A 21,722-nucleotide genomic window follows, 5' to 3' on the forward strand; every position below is an offset into this window, starting at 1 on the left:
AGGACAGGCTACGTGAACGGAGGCCGTGCGCTTCACCTCTTCATTCAGGCAGGAAGCAACACAGTTGGACATGTCTTCTGGAGTTGGAGGTGTCGAGCTGTTATTCCTGAGCAGCTGCCGTCTTCTCGTGGAGGAGCGGCGTTCTACGGCGAGTCTCTTGGTGGCGCCGCTCCTCTGCTCTCAGCCTCCCGTCCTCAGATTCCTCCTTGAGCTCACAGGGAGGAAGTCACTTGACAAGCAGCATCCGTTTTTCCAAACACGCTAAACCAAGTGGTAAAGAGGAGAACACCCCGTGTGAGCTGGACGGAGCCACCTCACTTGTCTGCTCGCTCCACACGCCTGTGATTTCCTTTCCTCTCATTCAGTTGCGTTTGCCATGGTGAAAGCACGAGACGCCAGTGACCCGTGTCTCCAGGTCACCAGGTCGGCATCTGGAGGCGGGGCTACCCGCTGGTTTGTAATTTAGAAACGTGAGAAAAAATGAAGGGACAGAGACACTTTCATGTCACGACACGACTGAACCCACCCAGGTCACTTCCTCTCCTTCACTCGTCTCACCACAGCGCGACTTCTCTTCTTTGAGCTGGAAATATTCCTGAGAAGGTTTGGGCCAGAGTTTTTGTCGGGCCTCCTGCAGCCTGGTTCTGGAGCGCGGGACCAAGGCGGCCGTGGCCTCGCTGTAAGCCGATTGGCCGAAAGAGCAGGGCGTGCTTGTGAGCGCTGCGTTCAAACGTAGAGGCGACGCTCACGCGGCGCTTCCTCTGTGTCAGCAACTGGCAGGTCTGTCAGTGAGAATGGGCAGTGCGAGGGTGAGCCCAGAGTGACGGCGTCCCGGGAGTGTTCGTTCTGTCGGCCCCGTCTTCATCTTGGACACACTCAGTCCTTCACACGTCATGTTTCAGACAACGACAAGTCACTACAATCTAGTGTTAGTCCAAACATTGACTCATTCTTTTCATCCCAGAGTTGCTTGTTGTTTCTTTATTCCAGTTGACTTTTGCTCCAGGGCTAAAATATGGCCTGAGGCTGTGAAACCCCATCAAAAAATAGCAACCAAAAGGAAAAAGTCAAGCAGCCAATCCAGCAGCGGAGTCAAGTCTGGAGCTGCTGCCAACAACAGCAGTGGCGTGGCCTCCTGAGGAATCCATCTGGCTCCAGTCCGCAGCCGTCCTCAGCGCTCCGTCTCTTCACTGCTCCTTTCTTTGGGATCTTCCCCTCAAACAGGCGCCGTGTTCCGCTCCCTGATGCAGCCGCTGTTTGCGCTGGGTTTGAAGCCCTTTCCTCTGCTGAGACTTCATCTGGAATAAAGGCCCGCTGACTCTGAAGGCGGCTCTCGGCCGGACCAGATCCCGCCATGGAGGGGCGCCATCGCTTTTGGGCTCAAAAGGTGTTGGGTGTTTTGTCAGGTCCACGAGACCGAAGGAGGCTGGCACCATGACGTCCGCTGAGGTTGAAGCATCCTGATTGGCTGAATAGGTCGAGTGCTTTTCCCTCGCTGTCGGTGTTTGTGCACTGAATTTTAAAATACTGAATTTTGGTGTTCTGATTTTTATTTCTATTGAATCATATTTTTATTCACAGAATTGTATTTTTATACTTGTGGGGGGACTTTAACGAGTTAATTACGATTAATTAATGACAACAAAAACTCAAAAAAAAAATATTTTGATCACATTTAATCGTTGTAATTGAACTGAACAGTGTGTTCTCTGCAGACAGCAGTGGAACCTTTGTGAGTGCAGGAGTTCCTGCTCCACTGATGCCACTGATGCAGCAGACACCTGGCAGCCAGGATGAGAACAACAACAACAAACATGGAGGAATCCTCCCTGAACCAAAGCAGCTGTTGGCTTTGGTTCAGGGAGGTTTTTCACTCCACAATGTCCAGGGTTTCCACCACTCTGGATGGACTGGACATTCTGATCCAGATGTTTCCAAGACATGAAAAGAGCTTCAGTTGAACTCGGGTGAGATCAAGACTTGAACAGAGCTTCAGTTGAACTCGGGAGAGATCGAGACTTGAACAGAGCTTCAGTTGAACTCGGGTGAGATGAAGACTTGAACAGAGCTTCAGTTGAACTCGGGTGAGATCAAGACTTGAACAGAGCTTCAGTTGAACTCGGGAGAGATCGAGACTTGAACAGAGCTTCAGTTGAACTCGGGTGAGATCAAGACTTGAACAGAGCTTCAGTTGAACTCGGGTGAGATCGAGACTTGAACAGAGCTTCAGTTGAACTCGGGTGAGATCGAGACTTGAACAGAGCCTCCATGGTGGTTTATTGTCAAACTGAGGCAGAATCAACAATATGTTGTTGTCTAAATGTCTGTGTGGCTCCATCATACCACATTCATTCACACAGAAACATGTGGCTTCTTCTGGCAAATATTCTGATACCATTCAACTGAGGTTAATTGAGATGAATTCATCACAATTCTCCTTTTTAATCGAATCCCCTATTTTATACTGAATGTCAGGTGAAGCAATAGCAGTGCTTGAAATTCGATGCCATTTAAAATTCAAACTGTGTTTACGCTGCTGTAAAAAATTCAATTGATATCCAGAGAAAGACTTCCATAGTTCTGGTTCTGGTCCAACAGGCGGGTCTGGCTTTCATGAGGTCATTCTCTCGCTCCAGTTGGGGGTTGGTCACGTGACACCCCCCCCCACGTTGACTGGACGGAGAGTTTCCTGGAGCTCGCGCGCGTGTGTGAGAGAGTGAGTCGCACAGACAGAGAGTGTTTCAGAAGCATGTCACGGTTACTGAAGCTGATGAAGAGCACAACTCTCCTCATGACGGAGGTCAAAGGTCAGCGGGTATTTACAAGCACGGCGGCGGCTCAGACCATTTTAACTTCTGCTCGATTCTGGGGAGGAAATGTGCATCATACCTTGGATGTTTTGTTGATCTCTCTGAGAAGAGATCAAAAGGGGGAGAGTGTGGGAATCCTGATATGTATGTTACTGATGATCATGTTCATCCAGGCGTCTGCTCCTGAATAAACTGCTTCACCATGCTTTGTCTCCTGAGAGACGGAGTCCAACAGCAGTGGCAGAGAGCATGGCTGAGGTCACCTGACTGTGCTCCAGCAGGAGAGGAGGGTGTGTGTGATCAGGACAGAGTGGGACAGACGCCTGGATGGAAGAGGACCAGGACCAAGAGCTGAAGAACCAGAGCCGCTCCACACTGGAGCCTGACTTTGTGGGGAGCAAGTGAAGGATGGAGGAAGCTCAGGAACCTCTGGGACACTGATGGGTGAGGAGGAGGAGGAGGAGTGATGGAGCCAGCCAATCAGAGGAGAGGAGCGCATCATCTGCTCACAGCTCCTCACCCAGGAAAGGCCAGGAAATGAGGATTCATCTACGTCGCTCCGAACCAAAGGGAGTCCACACCGGATCAGGGATGTGGCGCCATGGCAACGGGGAGCCCCAGAGCCCAGGAGCCCTGAGGGGAGACTGCAGCCCAAGATGAAGTGAAGTGTGTCATGAAAGAGTCAGAGCCAGAGATGATGAGTCTTGGTCTCAGTCTCCACCACTGGAGCTGAGGCTGTGGAGCCAGAGCTCTGGCAGGGTCACTAGACTCCTCTGGCAGGGAAGACTTTCTTTCTCATTTGAACTGCTGGGTTTCTGGTCCACACTCTCGCGAGCAAACGGATGATACATTAGAGGTGTATATTCCTCCAACTTTAAAGCAGGTTCCTCCATCTCTACCTGCAGTGCAGCAAATCCAAAACAGGTTCTTTCACTGTGGAAGAGTTGAGTCCAAAACGAGGCAAAGTGAGCCGTGACAGAGCTTGTTGAAAGACCTGCAGACATCAAATGGCAGGTTGATCTTCCCACACCAGATCAGGAGGCCGTGGTTGGAGGTCTCAGCTGGTGACCTCATCACACCATTTCTCCGTAGCTTCTCACTGAGTCACTGCTGACTTCTAAAAGACATTGTTCAGGTACATGGTCTTGTGTTTGGAACTACCTTGGTGAGAAGAAGAAGATCACATGGTGAGTCAAACAGCCCTGTTCCGACTGAGTCATGAGCATCTGTCCGTTTGCATTCAGAGGAAGATCATTTCAGCCAGTGACATGTGATGAACAAAGTCCACGTGTCCAAAACACAGGCTCCTCAAGTGTCCACATCAAAGGGCTCATATCAGGGTTCAAGTCATGGACACGGCTGAAGGCTTCAGAGAGGAAGTGGCATGAAGGAGTCATGGAAAACAAGAGCAAAAGCTGGACATCTGAGCTGTTTGGGGTGTTGAAGACAGAAGCGTCTCCACAGATGAAGAGCTTCTGTGAGGGTGGAGGCTTCTTCTCTGACTGCTGTTGAGGACTCTTTCTCTGTGCTGCTCTCCACTGAGACTCTGCCTCAGAAGAGCTGGAAACTCTCCATGATGACGGCAGCGGCTGCTGAGACTCGGAGTCAGTCTTGACCAAAGAAAGAGAAGAAGGTCAAAGTTCATCACCACTGCTGCTCTGTCAGAGACTTGTGAGTCCAGCAGTTCTCATGGATCAAACACTCACTCACACTTCTTCAGGTCAGATCTCTAACCACCGTGGTCCACAGTGTTCCAGCCTGGAGGAAGAAAGAGAGAGAAGGATGAGAGCAGCTCCATGTGACTTCAGATGTTTCAGGACTATGATCTCCTGCTGCTCAGTGGACGGCTCTTTCATGACTGTGTTGATGACAACAAAGATGGATCTCTAAACAGCTGCTCAGTCTCCACTGTCTCCTTGGTGCTTCCACTGGTGTCCAGCAGGAGAACATGTCATGTGCTCAGTTCAGATGAAGAGTCTGAGCAGCGTCACACACCCACATCCTATCTGTCTGCTCCTGGATCACATGTTCAGTCTGAAGCTCTGTGGAGCTCAGTCAGTCACTTCTGCTGCTCTGTCCATACCTGAGAGTCTCCAGCCTCCAGTCTGGACTCTCCAGTCCAGCAGACAGCTGCTCCAGTCCTGCTCCTCCTGGATGGTTGTTCCTCAGGTCCAGCTCTCTCAGGTGGGAGGGGTTAGAGGTCAGAGCTGAGGCCAGAGAAGCACAGCCTCTCTCTGAGATCCTACACTGTACCAGACTGTAATGAAGGAGAAACTGTTTTAGAGAATCATGAGAGCAGAAGAACCGTCCAGTTGTGGAGCAGAACTGAAGAGAGGAGATGATGTGTTCTGACCTGAGAGTCTCCAGGTGACAGTGTGGACTCTTCAGTCCAGCAGACAGCAGCTCCACTCCTGCATCCTTCAGGTCCATGTTGTAGCTCAGGTGCAGTTGTGTCAGACTAGAGGACGGAGAGCTGAGGACTGAGGACAGAAGGGAACCACTTCTCTCTGACAGTTTACAGTTGCTCAGGCTGTGAAAGAGACGAGTGTCATCAACAAGTGAGACTTTTTCAATCCTCTATTGTGACAAGACTTTAAAGACTTGATGTGAGGACCCACTGAACTCTTTCCATTCAGAAGATCATCATCACATTGTGGTTGGAATATACATGTGTTTTGGGAAACTTTGTTCTCATGAGGATTTTCTAACAGAGGCAGCACAGACAACACACACACACACACACACACACACACACACACACACACACACACGTGCACTGCTGTCTTAGTGGGGTCGTCTCATTGACATAACCCTTTCCCCAGCCTCGCACCCTCAACCTACACTGTAAAAAATGACGGTGAAATGCTGCCAAACCATGACATCATAAACATGTCAACAGAAAAACAAGACACTTGATTTTGAAGGAGGGATGCTGAGCTCAGGGTTTTGGCTGCCGATCACCAATACCACACACACCGATTGACAATGAATTTGTCATCGGAATGATGAGACCTTCTGTGTACCTGATGTGAAAACATGAGCCATGAAAAAATTTTCATTCAGACACGTTTTAATATCCCACTTCAAGAAGACAGACGTCAAGTGCTGGAGCTTTACATGGCCTGCTTCATTTGAAGGCGCTTCCCTGCGCAGCGTTGTCCCCTGCATGTGCTGCAGGATGCTAACTTGACATGACAGAAGCTCCACAGCAGACGTGCTGCTGCTGCTGAGTGAGCAGCCAGGAGGGAGGAGTGGACGCGTCTCAACCAGCGGGGCTTCATCAGAGCGCCGACTGTCACATGTGATCGACAGTGACAGGTAGTGATCAGCAAACACCGATCACGTTGAAATCGGCTGATCATGATTGGTGACCGATCGATCGGAGCCTCCCTATTTTGGAGGTATTTTTCACAGAACCACAACAGTTATTTTGAATGTTTAAAAAAAAATTGTAAAATATATTTTTTGTTGATATTCATTGATGTTTCACAGGGATAAACTGTAACGTTTGACAACATTTATTCACCTTTCATATCTCGTGTCACTCACTAACTAGAGGCTGAAAACAAGAGTGTTTTTCAGCACACATGAAAGAGCAGGCATCATGAAGAGCTGCCAAAGGTTGGAAAACTTGCTTCAACACACCACACTGATCTGAACCCTGATGCTTTGTTGAAGCCAGGACACGACAGAGCTGCAGTGGAGGCTTCACAGTGAAAACCATCGGACTGCATGGAAGCGTTAAAGCTGTGAAACCACCATCAGTGGAAAACCAGGGCTTTCACCTTCTCCTTCAAACAGTGATGTAGCGCATGTGCCTGGCTCCTGCAGGACAACAACTCCAGAATCACCTGATACTGACTGTGACGTGACTGTGTCCATTGTGGATGTGGGACACATTGGGGTCATTCAAAGTTCACACATACAAGTCACATTTCATTAGAAATATGAATGGATGTTCACAAAAACATGGTTTTCTCTGAAAGAATAGTGACTCTGAGTTTCTCCTCTGAGACCAGCTGCTTGAATCCAGTGAGGCTTGCAACTGTACATTCCAATGCTCACCACAGATGAGGACAAAGAATGAGGAGCTGATGTGTTCTGACCTGAGAGTCTCCAGGTGACAGTGTGGACTCTTCAGTCCAGCAGACAGCAGCTCCACTCCTGCATCCTTCAGGCCCCTGTTCTCACTCAGGTCCAGTTGTGTCAGACTAGAGGACGGAGAGCTGAGGACTGAGGACAGAAGGGAACCACTTCTCTCTGACAGTCCACAGCTGCTCAGGCTGTGAAAGAGACGAGTGTCATCAACAAGTGAGACTTTTTCAATCCTCTATTGTGACAAGACTTTAAAGACTTGATGTGAGGAGCCACTGAACTCTTTCCATTCAGAAGATCATCATCACATTATTGTTGGAATATTTGAAGCACTTTTATATCAGTCAGGATCAACCTGATCAAACATGTCTGAAACACTGCGACTGTTGTGAGGCCAGTGTTTTTGGCTCTATTATTGGTCAAAAGAGCAACGAGAGAACAGAAACATGGAGATGAAGACAAAACACTTCAAAGTCAAACTCAGTGGACCCAACAGAGAAAGGAGCTCCGATGAAAAAAGGTGTGATTCTGCTCCAATATGATGAACATGAGCTGCAGAGATGATGATTCTATTGGAGCTGATGAACATTGTCCTCAATATCTTCAACATCAATCCATAAATCCACTGGAGGAAAGTGTGAAGCAGAAATGGAGACTTGAGAGAAACAAAGTCAGACTGTAGTAAAGCAGTAAACACCTGGAGAAGAAGAAAAAACCCAGTGTTTTCTCAGCAACATGACAAACATCAATCAACATGATGGACAAGAAACAGACACTAAACTGTCCATGTTGGTTCAGAAAGACTTGAGAAAAGTGGATCACTTCTTTTGAAAAATCAGGAAACTCATTGGTTTGAGGGAAAAAATGAGAAGAAAAAGAGGAAGTGAATTTCTGAGCCAAAGATGAAGTGAAATCTAGAAATGGAGCTGTAACATCAGAAGAATCACTGACGTGTCTCTGAATGTGTTTCCAGATCAATAAATACTGATCAACATGTCTGACCTGAGAGTCTCCAGGTGACAGTGTGGACTCTTCAGTCCAGCAGACAGCAGCTCCACTCCTGCATCCTTCAGCTTGTTGTAGCTCAGGTCCAGTTGTGTCAGACTAGAGGACGGAGAGCTGAGGACTGAGGACAGAAGGGAACCACTTCTCACTGACAGGCTCCACCAACTCAGTCTGAATAAAATGAAGACACAAATCAAACATTCATGTTCAGTTCACACCATCAGAGATGTTTCTGGTTACAGTGTTTAATCCACTTACTGAACTTCTTTTGAGGCTTGGAGCCCCGGCAGCAGCCTCTCAAGAACCTTCTCTAAAACAGAGCAGTTCTCCAGGTCAAACACGTCCAGATCTTCCTCTGAGGACAGTAAGATGAAGGCCAGGCTGGACCACTGAGCAGGAGACAGCTGAGCTGTGGAGAGAGCTCCTGATCTCAGCAGCTGATTCACCTCCTCCACCAGAGAAGTGACCTTCAGTTCACTCAGACAGTGGAACAGATTGATGATTCTCTCTGGAGACACTTTCTCACTGATCTTCTTCCTGATGAACTCTGCTGTGTCCTGATGGGAGCCACTTCCTGTCTGGGTCAACAAACCTGTAAGGAGCCTCTGGTTGGTCTGCAGAGAAAGACCCAGGAGGAAGCGCAGGAACAAGTCCAGATGTCCATTTGGACTTTCTACAGCTTCATTTATTGCTTTCTGGTAGAAGTGTTCTGGATGGAAGTTCTTTCTGAAGATTCTTGATAGTGTTGATGTTAGCAATGAACCTAGATTGACTCCAGAGTTGAAGAACTTCAGGTGGACATGAAGAGCAGCCAGAAACTCCTGAAGACTCAGGTGGACGAAGCAGAAGACCTTGTCCTGGTACAGTCCTCTCTCCTCTCTGAAGATCTGTGTGAAGACTCCTGAGTAAAGTGCAGCAGCTGTGATGTCGATGCCACACTCTGTGAGGTCTGATTCATAGAAGATCAAGTTTCCTCTCTGCAGCTGCTCAAAAGCCAGTTTTCCCAGAGACTCCATCATCTTCCTGCTCTCAGGAGTCCAAACCTCGTCGGTCCCAGCTCCTCCATGGTACTTGAGCTTCTTGACTTTGGCCTGAACCACCAGGAAGTGGATGTACATCTCAGTCAGGGTCTTGGGCAGCTCTCTGGTCTCTCTGCTCTTCAACATGTCCTCCAGAACTGTGGCAGTGATCCAGCAGAAGATGGGGATGTGACACATGATGTAGAGGCTTCGTGAGCTCCTGATGTGAGACATGATGGCGCTCTGCTCCTCATCTCTGAACCTCTTCCTGAAGTACTCCTCCTTCTGGAGGTCAGTGAAGCCTCTGACCTCTGTCACCCTGTCCACACGCGTAGGAGGGATCTGATTGGCTGCTGCAGGTCGTGTGGTGATCCAGAGCTGAGCTGAGGGAAGCAGGTTCCCCCTGATGAGGTTGGTCAGCAGGACGTCTACTGAGGTGGACTCTGTAGCTGCTGTCAGGACCTGACTGTTGAAGTCCTGAGGGAGTCGACACTCGTCCAGACCGTCCAAGATGAACAGAACCTGGACTCCTTCAAAGCTGCTGAGTCCTGAGTCTTTGGCTTCAGGAAAGAAGTGATGAACAAGTTCCTTTAAACTCAACTGCTTCTCTTTCAGCAGGTTCAGCTCTCTGAAGGTGAAAGGAAACACCAGCTGGAAGTTGTGGTGGGCTTTGTCTTCAGCCCAGTCCAGAGTCAGCTTCTGTGTCAGGAGGGTCTTCCCAATGCCAGCCACGCCCTTCGTCAGCAGGCTCCTGATTGGTCGCTCTGTGTCAGCTGAGGCTTTAAAGAGGTCTTCTGGGCTGATGGTAGTTCCTGGTCTGGTCTGCTGCCTGGTTGCTTCTTCGATCTGTCGGACCTCGTGCTCCTGGTTGACCTGCTCTGTGCCCCCCTCAGTGATGTAGAGCTCTGTGTAGATCTGATTCAGAGGGACAGAGTTTCCTGCTCTAGCGACCCCCTCAGACACACTGTGGAACTGCTCCTTCAGCCTCCTCTTCAGTCGCCCTGCACAGTCAGCAGCACGACTTCCTGAATGAAGAGAGAAGTCACATGATCAGATGAGTCAAGCTGCCAGTGACTCTCTGACACATGCAGAATCAGCATTTCTTGGCTCCGTCAAGGATTTCAGGAACATTTGGCATGACTCATCTGAAGAACAGCTCAGTGCACATCACTCAGGAGTTTTGGGGGAGTGAGGAAGAGGAGAGCTGAGCTACTGCCTGCGATGAGTGCAGCGTGGCCGAGCTGCTGGCGACACCTGAGGAGGAGGGACCAGTGGAATCACCTGGATCAACCACCCCAGTTCATGTCTGTCTTTGACTCGGCTTCATTGTCTTGAATTGGTGTCAGTCATGTGTCGCTCCATGTATCACGCTGTGTCATGTTGTGAGATGTGCGTTTGTTGTCGATGAAGAAAAGAACAACAAGTTATTCGAGAAGGTGAAGCTGGAGGGAGATCTTCAGCTTCAGATGCTGGTTCTTCTCCTTCAGACGGACTCATCGATCTGATGCACACGTGTCCTTCATCTTCATCATGTTGGAGATGTTTGAATAAGTTCTTACTGCTCCACAGACGCTGGGCCAGATCCTCCTCCTCCATGTTCCTCAGCAGGTGAACTGTGATCTTCAGGAATTCTTCCCTGATGCTCCTCCACTGCTCCTCTTCCTCAGTCTCTGGAGGTTCTGGCTCACCTGGACTCAGGAGCCTCCAGACTCTGCTCACATAGCTGAGGAACTTCTCCTCTAGCCGCTGGAACAGAATCGGAACAGAAGAAAGTCAGATGATGGAAATTGAGACCCAACAGAAGGAACCTCTCAGATGAGAACCTTCACTTGTCCATGCTCATACCTGCCGTGCAGAGTCCGGATGTTGCTGACCACTGAGAAGCTCAGAGCTCTGATGGTCCTCTCTGTGGAGAAGAGATGAAGTCAGACAGTCAGTAAGCTCTGGTCATGTTGAAGGCTCTCGACATCAGTGTGGAGACAATTGAACTAGAAGCTATGTTTGATATGATACTCCAGTTGGGTGTTTTAATCCCACAACATAGAGGGACTGAGGCGCCGCTCCCCGCTCCACATGGCTCCCTCCTGCTCCTCTCACAGCAGCATGAAACTAAGTCCAGGAGAGATGTTTCCCACACACTCCGTATCTATTGTGGCGGAAGCAGCGCAGGTTCAACAACGCTGCATTCAAACATGACAACAGCAGACAGAAACGGACTCAATGACAAATGTTGAGTATTTCAATAACAACAAAGAATCAATCCACACAGTCGCAGGTGCACCGCTGTGCGCTCAACAGTCAACCGGTGAGTTGGTGACTTCCTGCTCCAGCACCATCATTTCTAGCGGACCACATCAGGCACTTACGCACGCGAGTCAAATGTCTAATCTCCAGATTTGACTGTTAAACAGAGGCTATTTTGACAACTATTACGCCATATAACCAGCAAACACCATTCGTAGACCTTGCACATGCACGTTTCTAACATCCGGCTCAGTCCCGGGACGTCCGGCGGACCGCATCAGGCAGTGACAGGCCTGGCTGCAGCCTGGAGAACATTGAGCTCACGGGTCCTGCCCACTGAAGCCACTCAACGTTGAGTTCAGCCCGTCTTCAACGTGAGCACATGCCTATGAACCATCAGGCCTGCATCTCAAACAGGCCACAACACTTCAGCCAAGTGCTCCACAACACTGGAGGTGAGAGAGACTTCTTGAAAGCAGACCTTTGGATATGACCTTGTCATTTTAGATGACATGTCGTTGTGATGCAGCAGGTCGTACAGTTCGGGACCCAACGTTAAATCTGTCATGTCATTCGTCTCTCTATCAATATTCTCCAGTGTGATGTTAACCGGGCATGACATTCATGAGTTCGCCTGGCAAACCTGTTGATACGTGGCGTACGTGTTATATTGCATATGGTCTCGTCATTTTAGATGTCGAGTGGAATAACATTGGGATGAAATACGTCATGATGATGTCGACACAAGATCTGTATTGGTCAGAATAAATGATGTTTTCATGATTAAAAGTCCGATATTTATTGCACGTCGTAACAAAAATGAAAATGTTTTCAATGTGATGATTCTGTCTGCTTATTTTTTTTTGTCTATGTAGAGACACATAACCATCTGGAGATGGGATTTGATCCCCAAGAAACAAGAAACAAGCAGCCCAGGACTTTTTCTTTGTCCATTCTGCACCTCCAAAGAGGCTCATTATACGGTGGACAATCATATTAAGGGCCTGTCTACCGTGAACTACAAAGGTACTGGACATATTGGTGGATTTGTCCACTTTCTCACATGAGAATTGAAGTCTAACTTGCTCACTTTACTGTTCTCTCTTTCACAGTTCACAATTATTTCGAAATTTGAAACCATCATTGCGGAGACTGTTAAGAGAGAAGTCAAGTCAGCTGTGAAATCTTTTGAGGAGAAGCTCATGACACAAAAGAGCACTGTCGACGAACTGGAGAGGTGTGCTAATGAGCGTGATAACAAGCTGGCGGAGCGACAGGCTAAGGTGACTTCATTGGCAGACAACGTCGAATCACTGAAAAAGACATGTGAGGACTTGGAGGCGCGCTCCAGGTGGAACAATATCAGACTCCTTGGATTGCCTGAAGGGACAGAAGGACCTCGCCCGACTGATTTCATCGCCAGTCTACTACAGGAGTTGCTTGGGCTGGAGACGGAGCCGCTTTCAGACCGGGCTCACCGCGCGTTGCGTGCCAAGCCGAAACATGACGAACCTCCTTATTGTTCGGATGAACCGATTCCAAGACAGGAATCTGATTCTACAAAGTGCGAGTGAAGCTTCACCTTTGATGTTCAGAGAGAAGAGGATCCATATTTTCCCGGACTTTACGTCGGCGGTGGCCAAGCAGCGTGCGGCTTTCAGTCCTGTGAAGCGTGAACTTCGTAGACATCCAGATATACGGTTTACATATTTACATATCACCCGACCTGACGGTCGGGTGAAGAAGTTGGACAACCCAAACTTTGCAATGGACTTCGTCAAGAGCAAACTTGGAACCAAATCCCCAGCGCCCAGCTCTCCAACTACACGTTAGCAACTGTTTCCAATTGCTATTTTTCTACAGATTGCTAGAACAATAAGTTCCTGATAATTGAATTCGACACTTGACGTTGTTTGTTTTCTTTTGTTATCATTTGGCACAGTTTCAATAGATCATATTTGCGTCCACTGTACAGTTAGGGTTCTGTGAGGTATTGTGGACATTTATTTCATCCCCAGGGTTGAGCAGAAGTAGGTTTGGATCCACTGATGAAGGTGTGTTGAGGTTTTGTTGGGTGGGTTCAGTGGGCACGTATCTTGGATGCTTCTGCCAGGGGAGGGGGGGGTGCAGGGGTTTGGTTGTGTGAGTTTGGTTCTCTTGTGTTGGGGTTAGGAAGGGTACATTTGACTTGGCTCGTTTTTGAACGTTGGGGCAAAATAGGAATATCATTGTTACAAATGTGGTTATTCCATGAGCTCAGGTTGTGATATTAAGTTGACAAGTTTGAATTGCAGGGGCTTAAACAACCCAATCAAACGTAGCAAAGTTTGACATTATTTACAGCATGTAAATGCCAATATTGTCTATTTGCAAGAAAGCCACCTGAGGGACTTGGATAAGGTCAAGTCGAGGAGAGGCTTTTCAAGTCGCGCTCGGGGTCTAGCAATAATGCTGCACAAGTCTGTTCACTTCATTCATTCCAAAACGATCACAGATCCCTCTGCTAGATATTTAATGGCTATTGGGAAAATATATGACATTCAACTCATCTTGGCAAATGTTTATGCACCCAACTGGGATGATGACATTTTGTTTCACTATTGCCTGATCTTAACTCATTCAATTAGATTTTAGGAGGTGATTTTAACTGTTGGATCGATCCTCGTCTGGATAGATCATCCAGTACTCCACCTTCAATCTCTAAATCAGCCAAAATAATGAGCAGTTTCATGGAAGAATTTGGAATGATAGATCCTTGGCGCACTTTCAATCCTTTAAAAAGACAGTTTTCTTTGTTTTCACCTGTCCATCATACATACACCCGAATAGATTGTTTCTTAGTCCATAAGCGTCTCTTAAATGTAATGTCAGAATGCAAATATGAACCAATAGTTCGATCAGATCATGCATGTTTATCCATGAATATATATGTTCAAAAAATGCTGAGAGTACGCACCGCTTGGCGTTTAAATCCTCAGCTGCTGCTAGAAAAAGAATTTGTTGAATTGATATCAAATCGCATAGATCTCTGTCTACAACTGAACAGGACCCCTGGTATTTCTCCTTCATTACTTCGGGAGAATGATCTTACAAGCCGAGTATGACTCACTGATGACGCGTTATAAAGCAATTGCTCCAGTCTCGATCAACGTTTCATGAACATGGTGACAAACAGAGGAAACTATTGGCCCATAGTCACATCTTCACAATTAATTCCTCAAATTCAAACAAAATCAGGGGTAACTTGGGAGACCACAGAAATTAACAATAGTTTCAAAGAATTTGACAAATCTCTCTACACATCTGAGGTCAACCCGACAATAACTGAATTTGATGCTTTTTGTGATCAACTTATTATTCCTACTCTCGATTCAAACTTATCTCAAAAATTGGAATCACCAATTACAATGATAGAACTTGAAATGGCAGCATATATATCTATATATAGATATATAGATATATATATCTATATATATATATGCGTCGCCCCTGCTGGTGTGGTGAGTCACTACATTGTAGAGTGGACAGAAGTGATGTGACACGTGCGCAGGTGTGGGCGTGGCCACTTTCCTGGTCGAGAGGAGACACACCTCTGTTTTCATGAGTCACTGTGTCCGTGTGGAGCTGAGAGTCTCACACTTGGACCTGAAGACTCCGCTCCTCCTCTGAAGTTAATCCATCTAGGCATGGAGCGATCACTCTTCAGAGACACACAGCTGGGCCCAGGTCCAGGTCCAGGTCCAGGTCCAGGTGCTGCTGGCTGCAGCTCAGACCTTCAACACAGCAGTTGCAGTGAGAATGAGGATGGAGGAGAGACAGGAGCTCTGACCTGGAGGACAGTCCTCATCTCACCTCTGAGCTCTGCTCCCAGCTCCTTTAGAGGGGGGAGGGTCTCCCTTCTCTCTGCCCCAAGTCTCAGCAGAGGCGTCACCTTCACACAAACACGACATGAGATTCTCTTCTATCTTCTCTTCCCTGCTGGAAGTGATCCCATCCCTCTGTTCTCCACAGCTGCTCTGAGGTCGGGTCGCGGGGGCAGCACCAGAGCAAAGTAGCCCAGGCCTCTCTCTCTCTCTCCCCAGAACCCTCCTCACTTCTGAGGGTTGCACTTTGAACACAACATGAAGACCTGAACCCCCTCAGCATGTACGAGGTCTCCTCCCCCATCTACGACGAGCTCTACCTCTTCGACTCCAATGGCAGCTTCTTGAGCTTGTGATCTTCATGATGGACCAGTGCAGCGGACCTCTCCATCAGAGTCCACTGATCCAACTGTCTCTGCTGACCTCACCACTGTTCCACCTGTCACTAGATCAGACTTTCAGCGTCATGATCACGTGACTCACACAAGCTCCATCAGCCTCTTCACATGTGTTTGTGTCTTATATTTGATGTGGGAGATTTTGTCGTTTTCTGCTCACGATGTGAAGGAAAACAGACGTCCAGTGGAACAACCCTCAACATGTCTCAGACTGATGAAGAAACCAGTGACTCAGTTGTGTATTGACGAGTGGTGGGACTTTAACCAGTTAATTATGATTCATTAGTTACAACAAAAAATGCGTTACAATATTATAATTGCATTTAATAGTTTCAATTTAATTTAATTTAACAGGGAACCTTTGTCAGTGCAGGAGTTCCTGCTCCACTGATGCAGCCAGGATGAGAACAACAACAACAAACATGGAGGAATCCTCCCTGGACCAAAGCAGCTGTTGGCTTTGGTTCAGGGAGGTTTTTCACTCCACAATGTCCAGGGTTTCCACCACTCTGGATGGACTGGACATTCTGATCCAGATATTCTCAAGACTTGAACAGAGCTTCAGTTGAACTCGGGTGAGATCAAGACTTGAACAGAGCTTCAGTTGAACTCGGGTGAGATGGAGACTTGAACAGAGCTTCAGTTGAACTCGGGTGAGATGGAGACTTGAACAGAGCTTCAGTTGAACTCGGGCGAGATCGAGACTTGAACAGAGCTTCAGTTGAACTCGGGCGAGATCGAGACTTGAACAGAGCTTCAGTTGAACTCGGGTGAGATGGAGACTTGAACAGAGCTTCAGTTGAACTCGGGTGAGATGAAGACTTGAACAGAGCTTCAGTTGAACTCGGGTGAGATCAAGACTTGAACAGAGCTTCAGTTGAACTCGGGTGAGATCGAGACTTGAACAGAGCTTCAGTTGAACTCGGGTGAGATGGAGACTTGAACAGAGCTTCAGTTGAACTCGGGCGAGATCGAGACTTGAACAGAGCTTCAGTTGAACTCGGGCGAGATCGAGACTTGAACAGAGCTTCAGTTGAACTCGGGTGAGATGGAGACTTGAACAGAGCTTCAGTTGAACTCGGGTGAGATGGAGACTTGAACAGAGCTTCAGTTGAACTCGGGTGAGATCAAGACTTGAACAGAGCTTCAGTTGAACTCAGCTGAGATCGAGACTTGAACAGAGCTTCAGTTGAACTCAGCTGAGATCAAGACTTGAACAGAGCTTCAGTTGAACTCGGGTGAGATCAAGACTTGAACAGAGCTTCAGTTGAACTCAGCTGAGATCGAGACTTGAACAGAGCTTCAGTTGAACTCAGCTGAGATCAAGACTTGAACAGAGCTTCAGTTGAACTCGGGTGAGATCGAGACTTGAACAGAGCTTCAGTTGAACTCGGGTGAGATCGAGACTTGAACAGAGCTTCAGTTGAACTCGGGTGAGATCGAGACTTGAACAGAGCTTCAGTTGAACTCGGGTGAGATCGAGACTTGAACAGAGCTTCAGTTGAACTCGGGTGAGATGAAGACTTGAACAGAGCTTCAGTTGAACTCGGGTGAGATCGAGACTTGAACAGAGCTTCAGTTGAACTCGGGTGAGATCGAGACTTGAACAGAGCTTCAGTTGAACTCGGGCGAGATCAAGACTTGAACAGAGCTTCAGTTGAACTCAGCTGAGATCGAGACTTGAACAGAGCTTCAGTTGAACTCGGGTGAGATCGAGACTTGAACAGAGCTTCAGTTGAACTCGGGTGAGATCGAGACTTGAACAGAGCTTCAGTTGAACTCGGGTGAGATGGAGACTTGAACAGAGCTTCAGTTGAACTCAGCTGAGATCAAGACTTGAACAGAGCTTCAGTTGAACTCGGGTGAGATCGAGACTTGAACAGAGCTTCAGTTGAACTCAGCTGAGATCAAGACTTGAACAGAGCTTCAGTTGAACTCGGGTGAGATGGAGACTTGAACAGAGCCTCCATGGTGGTTTATTGTCAAACTGAGGCAGAATCAACAATATGGTGTTGTCTAAATGTCTGTGTGGCTCCATCATACCACATTCATTCACACAGAAACATGTGGCTTCTTCTGGCAAATATTCTGATACCATTCAACTGAGATGAACTGAGATGAATTCATGACATTAATGAATTAATGTCTGTGGGACCAAATCAGAGGAGCAGCCTTTCAAAAGTCTGATATCTATTGTGCTCAGGAACCAAAGCCAAACCAATATTGAACTGTTGAACCATCTCTAACTGACGTCTAACGTCTGTGCTCATGTTGTTTTCTTTCACATCTAGAGAGACGCACGTTTGAGATTTGGCCACAAGATGGCGCCATTCGTCGGGTCACGTCACAGTTTCCTGATCAAACTTCCTCAGGGAAACAATCTAGTCAACAAGTGCGTCTGTACTCGGATCCTTGGATGTGAAAGGTGACGTCAGACTCATGAGGCTCAAGTCAAACCAAGTCACTGACCTGTGAGCGAGGCTCCCCTCCTCAGTCTCGGGTCCATGTCGGAGCTCAGTTGTTCCGGTCCAAAGTTGTGACCTCAGATTGTGTTCGATGATCCACAGCAGTGAGTCACCGTGTGTGTGTGTGTGTTCCACCACCGCCTGGATGATCGGAGCTCGAGAGACTGGAAACACCGGAGTGAAAAGCAGCCTTCAGATCAGACGGGAACCGAACCGCGCCCTCTGTTTCAGCGCGTCTCTTCCTTTCACTTTCACATTCACCCCCCTCCCCCCGCCACACACCGGAAACAGCGCTGCCCACTGCGTGAGTGTATCAATGTTTCAGTTGGTGCGCTTTTAGTCGTTATAAAACAAGAGTAAAATTCGACCATTCGACATAAAAATCACCGAATTCTATTATTCCATGAAAACAAAATCCACCTGGAAATGTCCAGAGTGCTGAATTCCAAACATATTTCGATGCTGAAGGCCTCGAACATGGCCACGGGCTCTCGGGCTCTGGCGTCACGTGACTCAGCAGGTGGCACTCAGGGGTCCTCCAGGGCCGCTCCTGTCCAGCCTCCGGCGGGCCACCGCCCACCGCGCGAGGCTTGGCCAACTGCTGGCGCCGTCTTTCTCTTTCCGTGCTCAGCAGCAGCAGCAGTGGTGCTTTCACAGCTGGATCATGTGAAGGAAGGTTCACCTGGGGACAACCAGGAGAACAAAGTGGCTTCAGGGAAAACCCGTCTTGGAGCGCCAGAGATGCTTCTGGCTCCAGCCCAACCCGCTTTCATAGAGTCATTCTCTCGGTCTAGCTGGGGGTTGGTCCCCCCCCCCTCCAGAAGCATGTCACGGTTGTTGAAGCTGATGAAGAGCACAAGTCTCCTCATCACAGAGGTCAAAGGTCAGCGGGTATTTACAAGCACGGTGGCGGCGGCGTCTCCTCCTCCTGTGCGTCTGACTCCGCTCTCCCCTGCTGACCTGCTCCACACTTCCTGCTGCACGAGGTCTACCGTAAAGACTGGAGTAGTCGCAGCTCACTTGAGCGCAGTGTTGTGGTGAGAGCGCATCCTGTCTGCAGCGGTGACGGATGAGACTGAGGATGATCCCTGGTGTTTCACAGGCTGGACGTCGATGTTCTGCAGAGATTGAGGCACTCGGTGATGATAGCATCTGGAGGAGGAGAGAGAGAGAGGAGGAGGAAGAGGAGGAGAGATGGAGGGAGAGAGAAGAGGAGGAGAGAGAGAGATGGAGGGAGAGAGAGAGAGAGAGAGAGAGAGAGGGAGGGAGAGGGAGATGGAGGGAGGGAGGGAGGGAGAGAGAGATGGAGAGAGGGAGAGAGGGAGGGAGAGAGAGATGGAGGGAGAGAGAGATGGAGGGAGAGAGAGATGAGGGAGAGAGGGAGGGAGGGAGGGAGAGAGATGGAGGGAGAGAGAGAGAGATGGAGGGAGAGAGAGAGAGGGAGAGATGGAGGGAGGGAGGGAGGAGGAGAGAGGGAGAGATGGAGGGAGAGAGAGTAGGAGGAGAGAGGGAGAGATGGAGGGAGAGGAGAGGAGGAGGGAGGGAGGAGAGAGGGAGAGAGAGATGGAGGGAGAGAGAGAGATGGAGGGAGGGAGGAGAGAGGGAGAGAGAGATGGAGGGAGGGAGGGAGGGAGGGAGAGGAGGAGGAGAGAGGGAGAAATGGAGGAAGGGAGAGGAGGAGAGAGAGAGGGAGAGATGGAGGGAGGGAGGGAGAGAGAGGAGAGAGATGGAGGGAGGGAGAGGAGGAGGAGAGGAGAGGAGAGGAGAGGAGAGGAGGAGGAGAGAGGGAGAGATAGAGGGAGGGAGAGGAGGAGAGAGATGGAGGGAGAGAGAGAGGGAGAGAGAGGAGGAGAGAGATGGAGGGAGAGATGGAGGGAGGGAGAGAGAGGAGTGGACAGCAGTGTGGTGGATGCATGCAGATGCTCTCGTTGGTCCTTCAGAACCGGATGCTCCTCCTGGGCCTCGGGTTCTGGTGCGGCAGTCCAAACATGATGTGGACATGAATGGAGCTGCGATACACATCACGGTCTCCATGGCAACCGATGCCCTGGTGAGAGAGGCGCCAGTCACCGGCCCCGCCACCAGGAGGCGCTGTGTCTCCACCGCTCCTCGCACATTTGAGCCCACTGCCTGTGTGGCAGGCAGCTGGAAGTTGCGGGGTCAGTTCTCCCCCCAGGTGGCTCCCACGGGCCCCGGAGGTGAGAGCAGGAAGTGCACCGGTTCCATTCCACAGCGTAAGCTCTCCTGGTGTGCACGGCTCCGTCGAGGCGTCAGAGGACCGTGACCGTCGGCTCAGGAAGTGACACGCTGAAGGTGCACTCAGAGGAGGAGGTCTTTCCTCATGAGTCAAGAAGTAGAAGAAGAAGTCACAGGAAATATTAAAACACTCTTTGATTTCAACAGTCGGAGGGGAATGTTTCAACTATCAGCTCAATGAGGAAAAGTGAAACATTATTTCACACATGGCTCCATCCCTCCACCATCCAACCACCCGTCCTCATCTGCTCATCCATGGACGGGTCGCGGGGGCAGCGGCTTCAGAAGGTCTCACCAAACCTCCAGCAACATGCAGCAGCAGCGCCCAGCTGGATCCCGTGACGCCTCCCCAGGCGGCGCCCCTGCTGCCTGAGAGCGAAGCCCTCCAGGACCCCACACAGAAACACACAAAACAGACACAAAATAGTCCCTTTATTTCCTCCTACCTTCAGACTACACAGCGTCACCGATGCAGCGCTAGGACGTATCTACACTGGCGTTTCTATGTACAGCGCCGTCGCCGTCTCCGTATGTACACAGCCGAGAGAAGCGCCGAAACACAGTGTCGGCAACACAAATGCCACTTGGGTCTTTAGAAAAACACGCTTTCGTGATGCTGGGACCCGGAGACAGGTGGCGCCACTGAGCTAGCCACGCTTCCTAGACTCAGTGGGGAGCAGTCCTGCCTGGCCTCAGGGCGAGTCTGCGCTCACCTCCTGGTTGTTTGGCGCCACCTGGAGGCAAAGAGTGAGCGTGTCATCTGGAGTTGACCTGGAGGCGAAGCGCGTCCAGCACCTGGACGCTCGGCACCCGCGATGACGCGGTCTGGTCTCGCCTCCGGCCCACCAACAGACCACGTGACACTCCATGAGCGTGAGGGGATTGACACGCGGAGAAACCCAAAGCTAACGAACGAGAGCGGAAGTGGTTTGGTCTTCCCAGGTGGCAAACCTGGCGTCGCGCGGCAAGCTAACCAACGCCCGGGCGGAGACGTTTTCAAGTTCAGGTACGACGACTGAGGATGAGTGGGACACGTTTCACATTTTTCTCAAAGTTCACATTAGCTATACTGATACAGGGAGCTGGGCGGCAAGCCAGCCGCTGCCCCCCCGACCCGCGGCGGCAGGAGGAGGCCGTGGACATGCAGAGTCGGTGGGTGGGGCCGGGGATCCGGTCCACCGGGTTTCAAGTATCAAAACGAGACGAGAAGAGAAGAATCTCCTTGGCCGAGGCGCAGAGAAAGGCAGGACAAAGGGGCGGAGCCCAGTCAGTCAGCGGCGCCGTCACTCCTCACCGGGGCACTGGGGTCCACCTCGCCATGTCACCTGCGGCCCATCTCGCTCTGCCTCAGGAAGTGCACGTTGTTGACGCTGTCTGCCAGCTCGGGGTACTGCTCCACCGACACGGCGTAGAAGCCGTCGTAGCCCTGGACCCTGCCGGCGCCCAGCAGCTGCTGCTTCTCCCCCTCGGTCCAAAGGCGAGATCCCTCCTCGCCGTCCCTCAGTCTCTGCCGCTCCCGGGCCCAGGCCTGGGCCACGGCCCTCTGCCGGGCCAGCTCCAGAACCCG

The 21,722-nt window shown here is 49.8% G+C and overlaps 2 protein-coding genes across 13 annotated transcripts in view; both read right to left on the reverse strand.

The window, feature by feature from the left end:
• Nucleotides 1-1,799: 1,799 nt before the first annotated feature.
• Nucleotides 1,800-18,660, reverse strand: LOC128751483 (NACHT, LRR and PYD domains-containing protein 3-like). The gene is made up of 11 exons (XM_053852529.1): nt 18,320-18,660; nt 17,904-18,063; nt 10,775-10,835; nt 10,489-10,675; nt 8,169-9,954; nt 7,908-8,081; nt 6,917-7,093; nt 5,164-5,340; nt 4,894-5,067; nt 4,517-4,568; nt 1,800-4,420 (listed from the first exon to the last, which is right to left on the reverse strand). The coding sequence occupies exons 4-10, from the start codon at nt 10,523-10,525 to the stop codon at nt 4,532-4,534; spliced, it is 2,562 nt and encodes an 853-aa protein (XP_053708504.1). The 5' UTR covers nt 10,526-10,675; nt 10,775-10,835; nt 17,904-18,063; nt 18,320-18,660; the 3' UTR covers nt 1,800-4,420; nt 4,517-4,531.
• An 848-nt stretch (nt 18,661-19,508) lies between these two features.
• tenm4 (teneurin transmembrane protein 4) overlaps nt 19,509-21,722 on the reverse strand; it is a 95,811-nt gene continuing 93,597 nt past the window's right edge. For 8 of the 12 annotated variants that reach the window (XM_053846880.1, XM_053846872.1, XM_053846863.1 and 5 more), the window contains one exon: nt 19,509-21,722. This exon is cut by the window's right edge and continues 513 nt beyond it. In XM_053846880.1, coding sequence (XP_053702855.1) covers nt 21,477-21,722 — 246 coding nt within the window. In that variant the 3' untranslated portion in view covers nt 19,509-21,476. The other 4 variants (XM_053846891.1, XM_053846854.1, XM_053846844.1 and 1 more) reach the window with 2 other exon arrangements.

Source organism: Synchiropus splendidus, chromosome 1, assembly GCF_027744825.2.
Source record: "Synchiropus splendidus isolate RoL2022-P1 chromosome 1, RoL_Sspl_1.0, whole genome shotgun sequence".
Lineage (NCBI taxonomy): Eukaryota > Metazoa > Chordata > Actinopteri > Syngnathiformes > Callionymidae > Synchiropus > Synchiropus splendidus.

Bases quoted from the DNA above. Each gene is read 5' to 3' on its own strand.
- LOC128751483 (XM_053852529.1), bottom strand. From the start codon at position 10,525: ATGGAGGAGGAGGATCTGGCCCAGCGTCTGTGGAGCA. The intron at 9,955-10,488 runs GTAAGAACTTAT...CTCTTCATTCAG, and splicing joins GGCCCAGCGTCTGTGGAGCA to GAAGTCGTGCTGCTGACTGT. The intron at 5,068-5,163 runs GTCAGAACACAT...CCTTCATTACAG, and splicing joins TGTCACCTGGAGACTCTCAG to TCTGGTACAGTGTAGGATCT.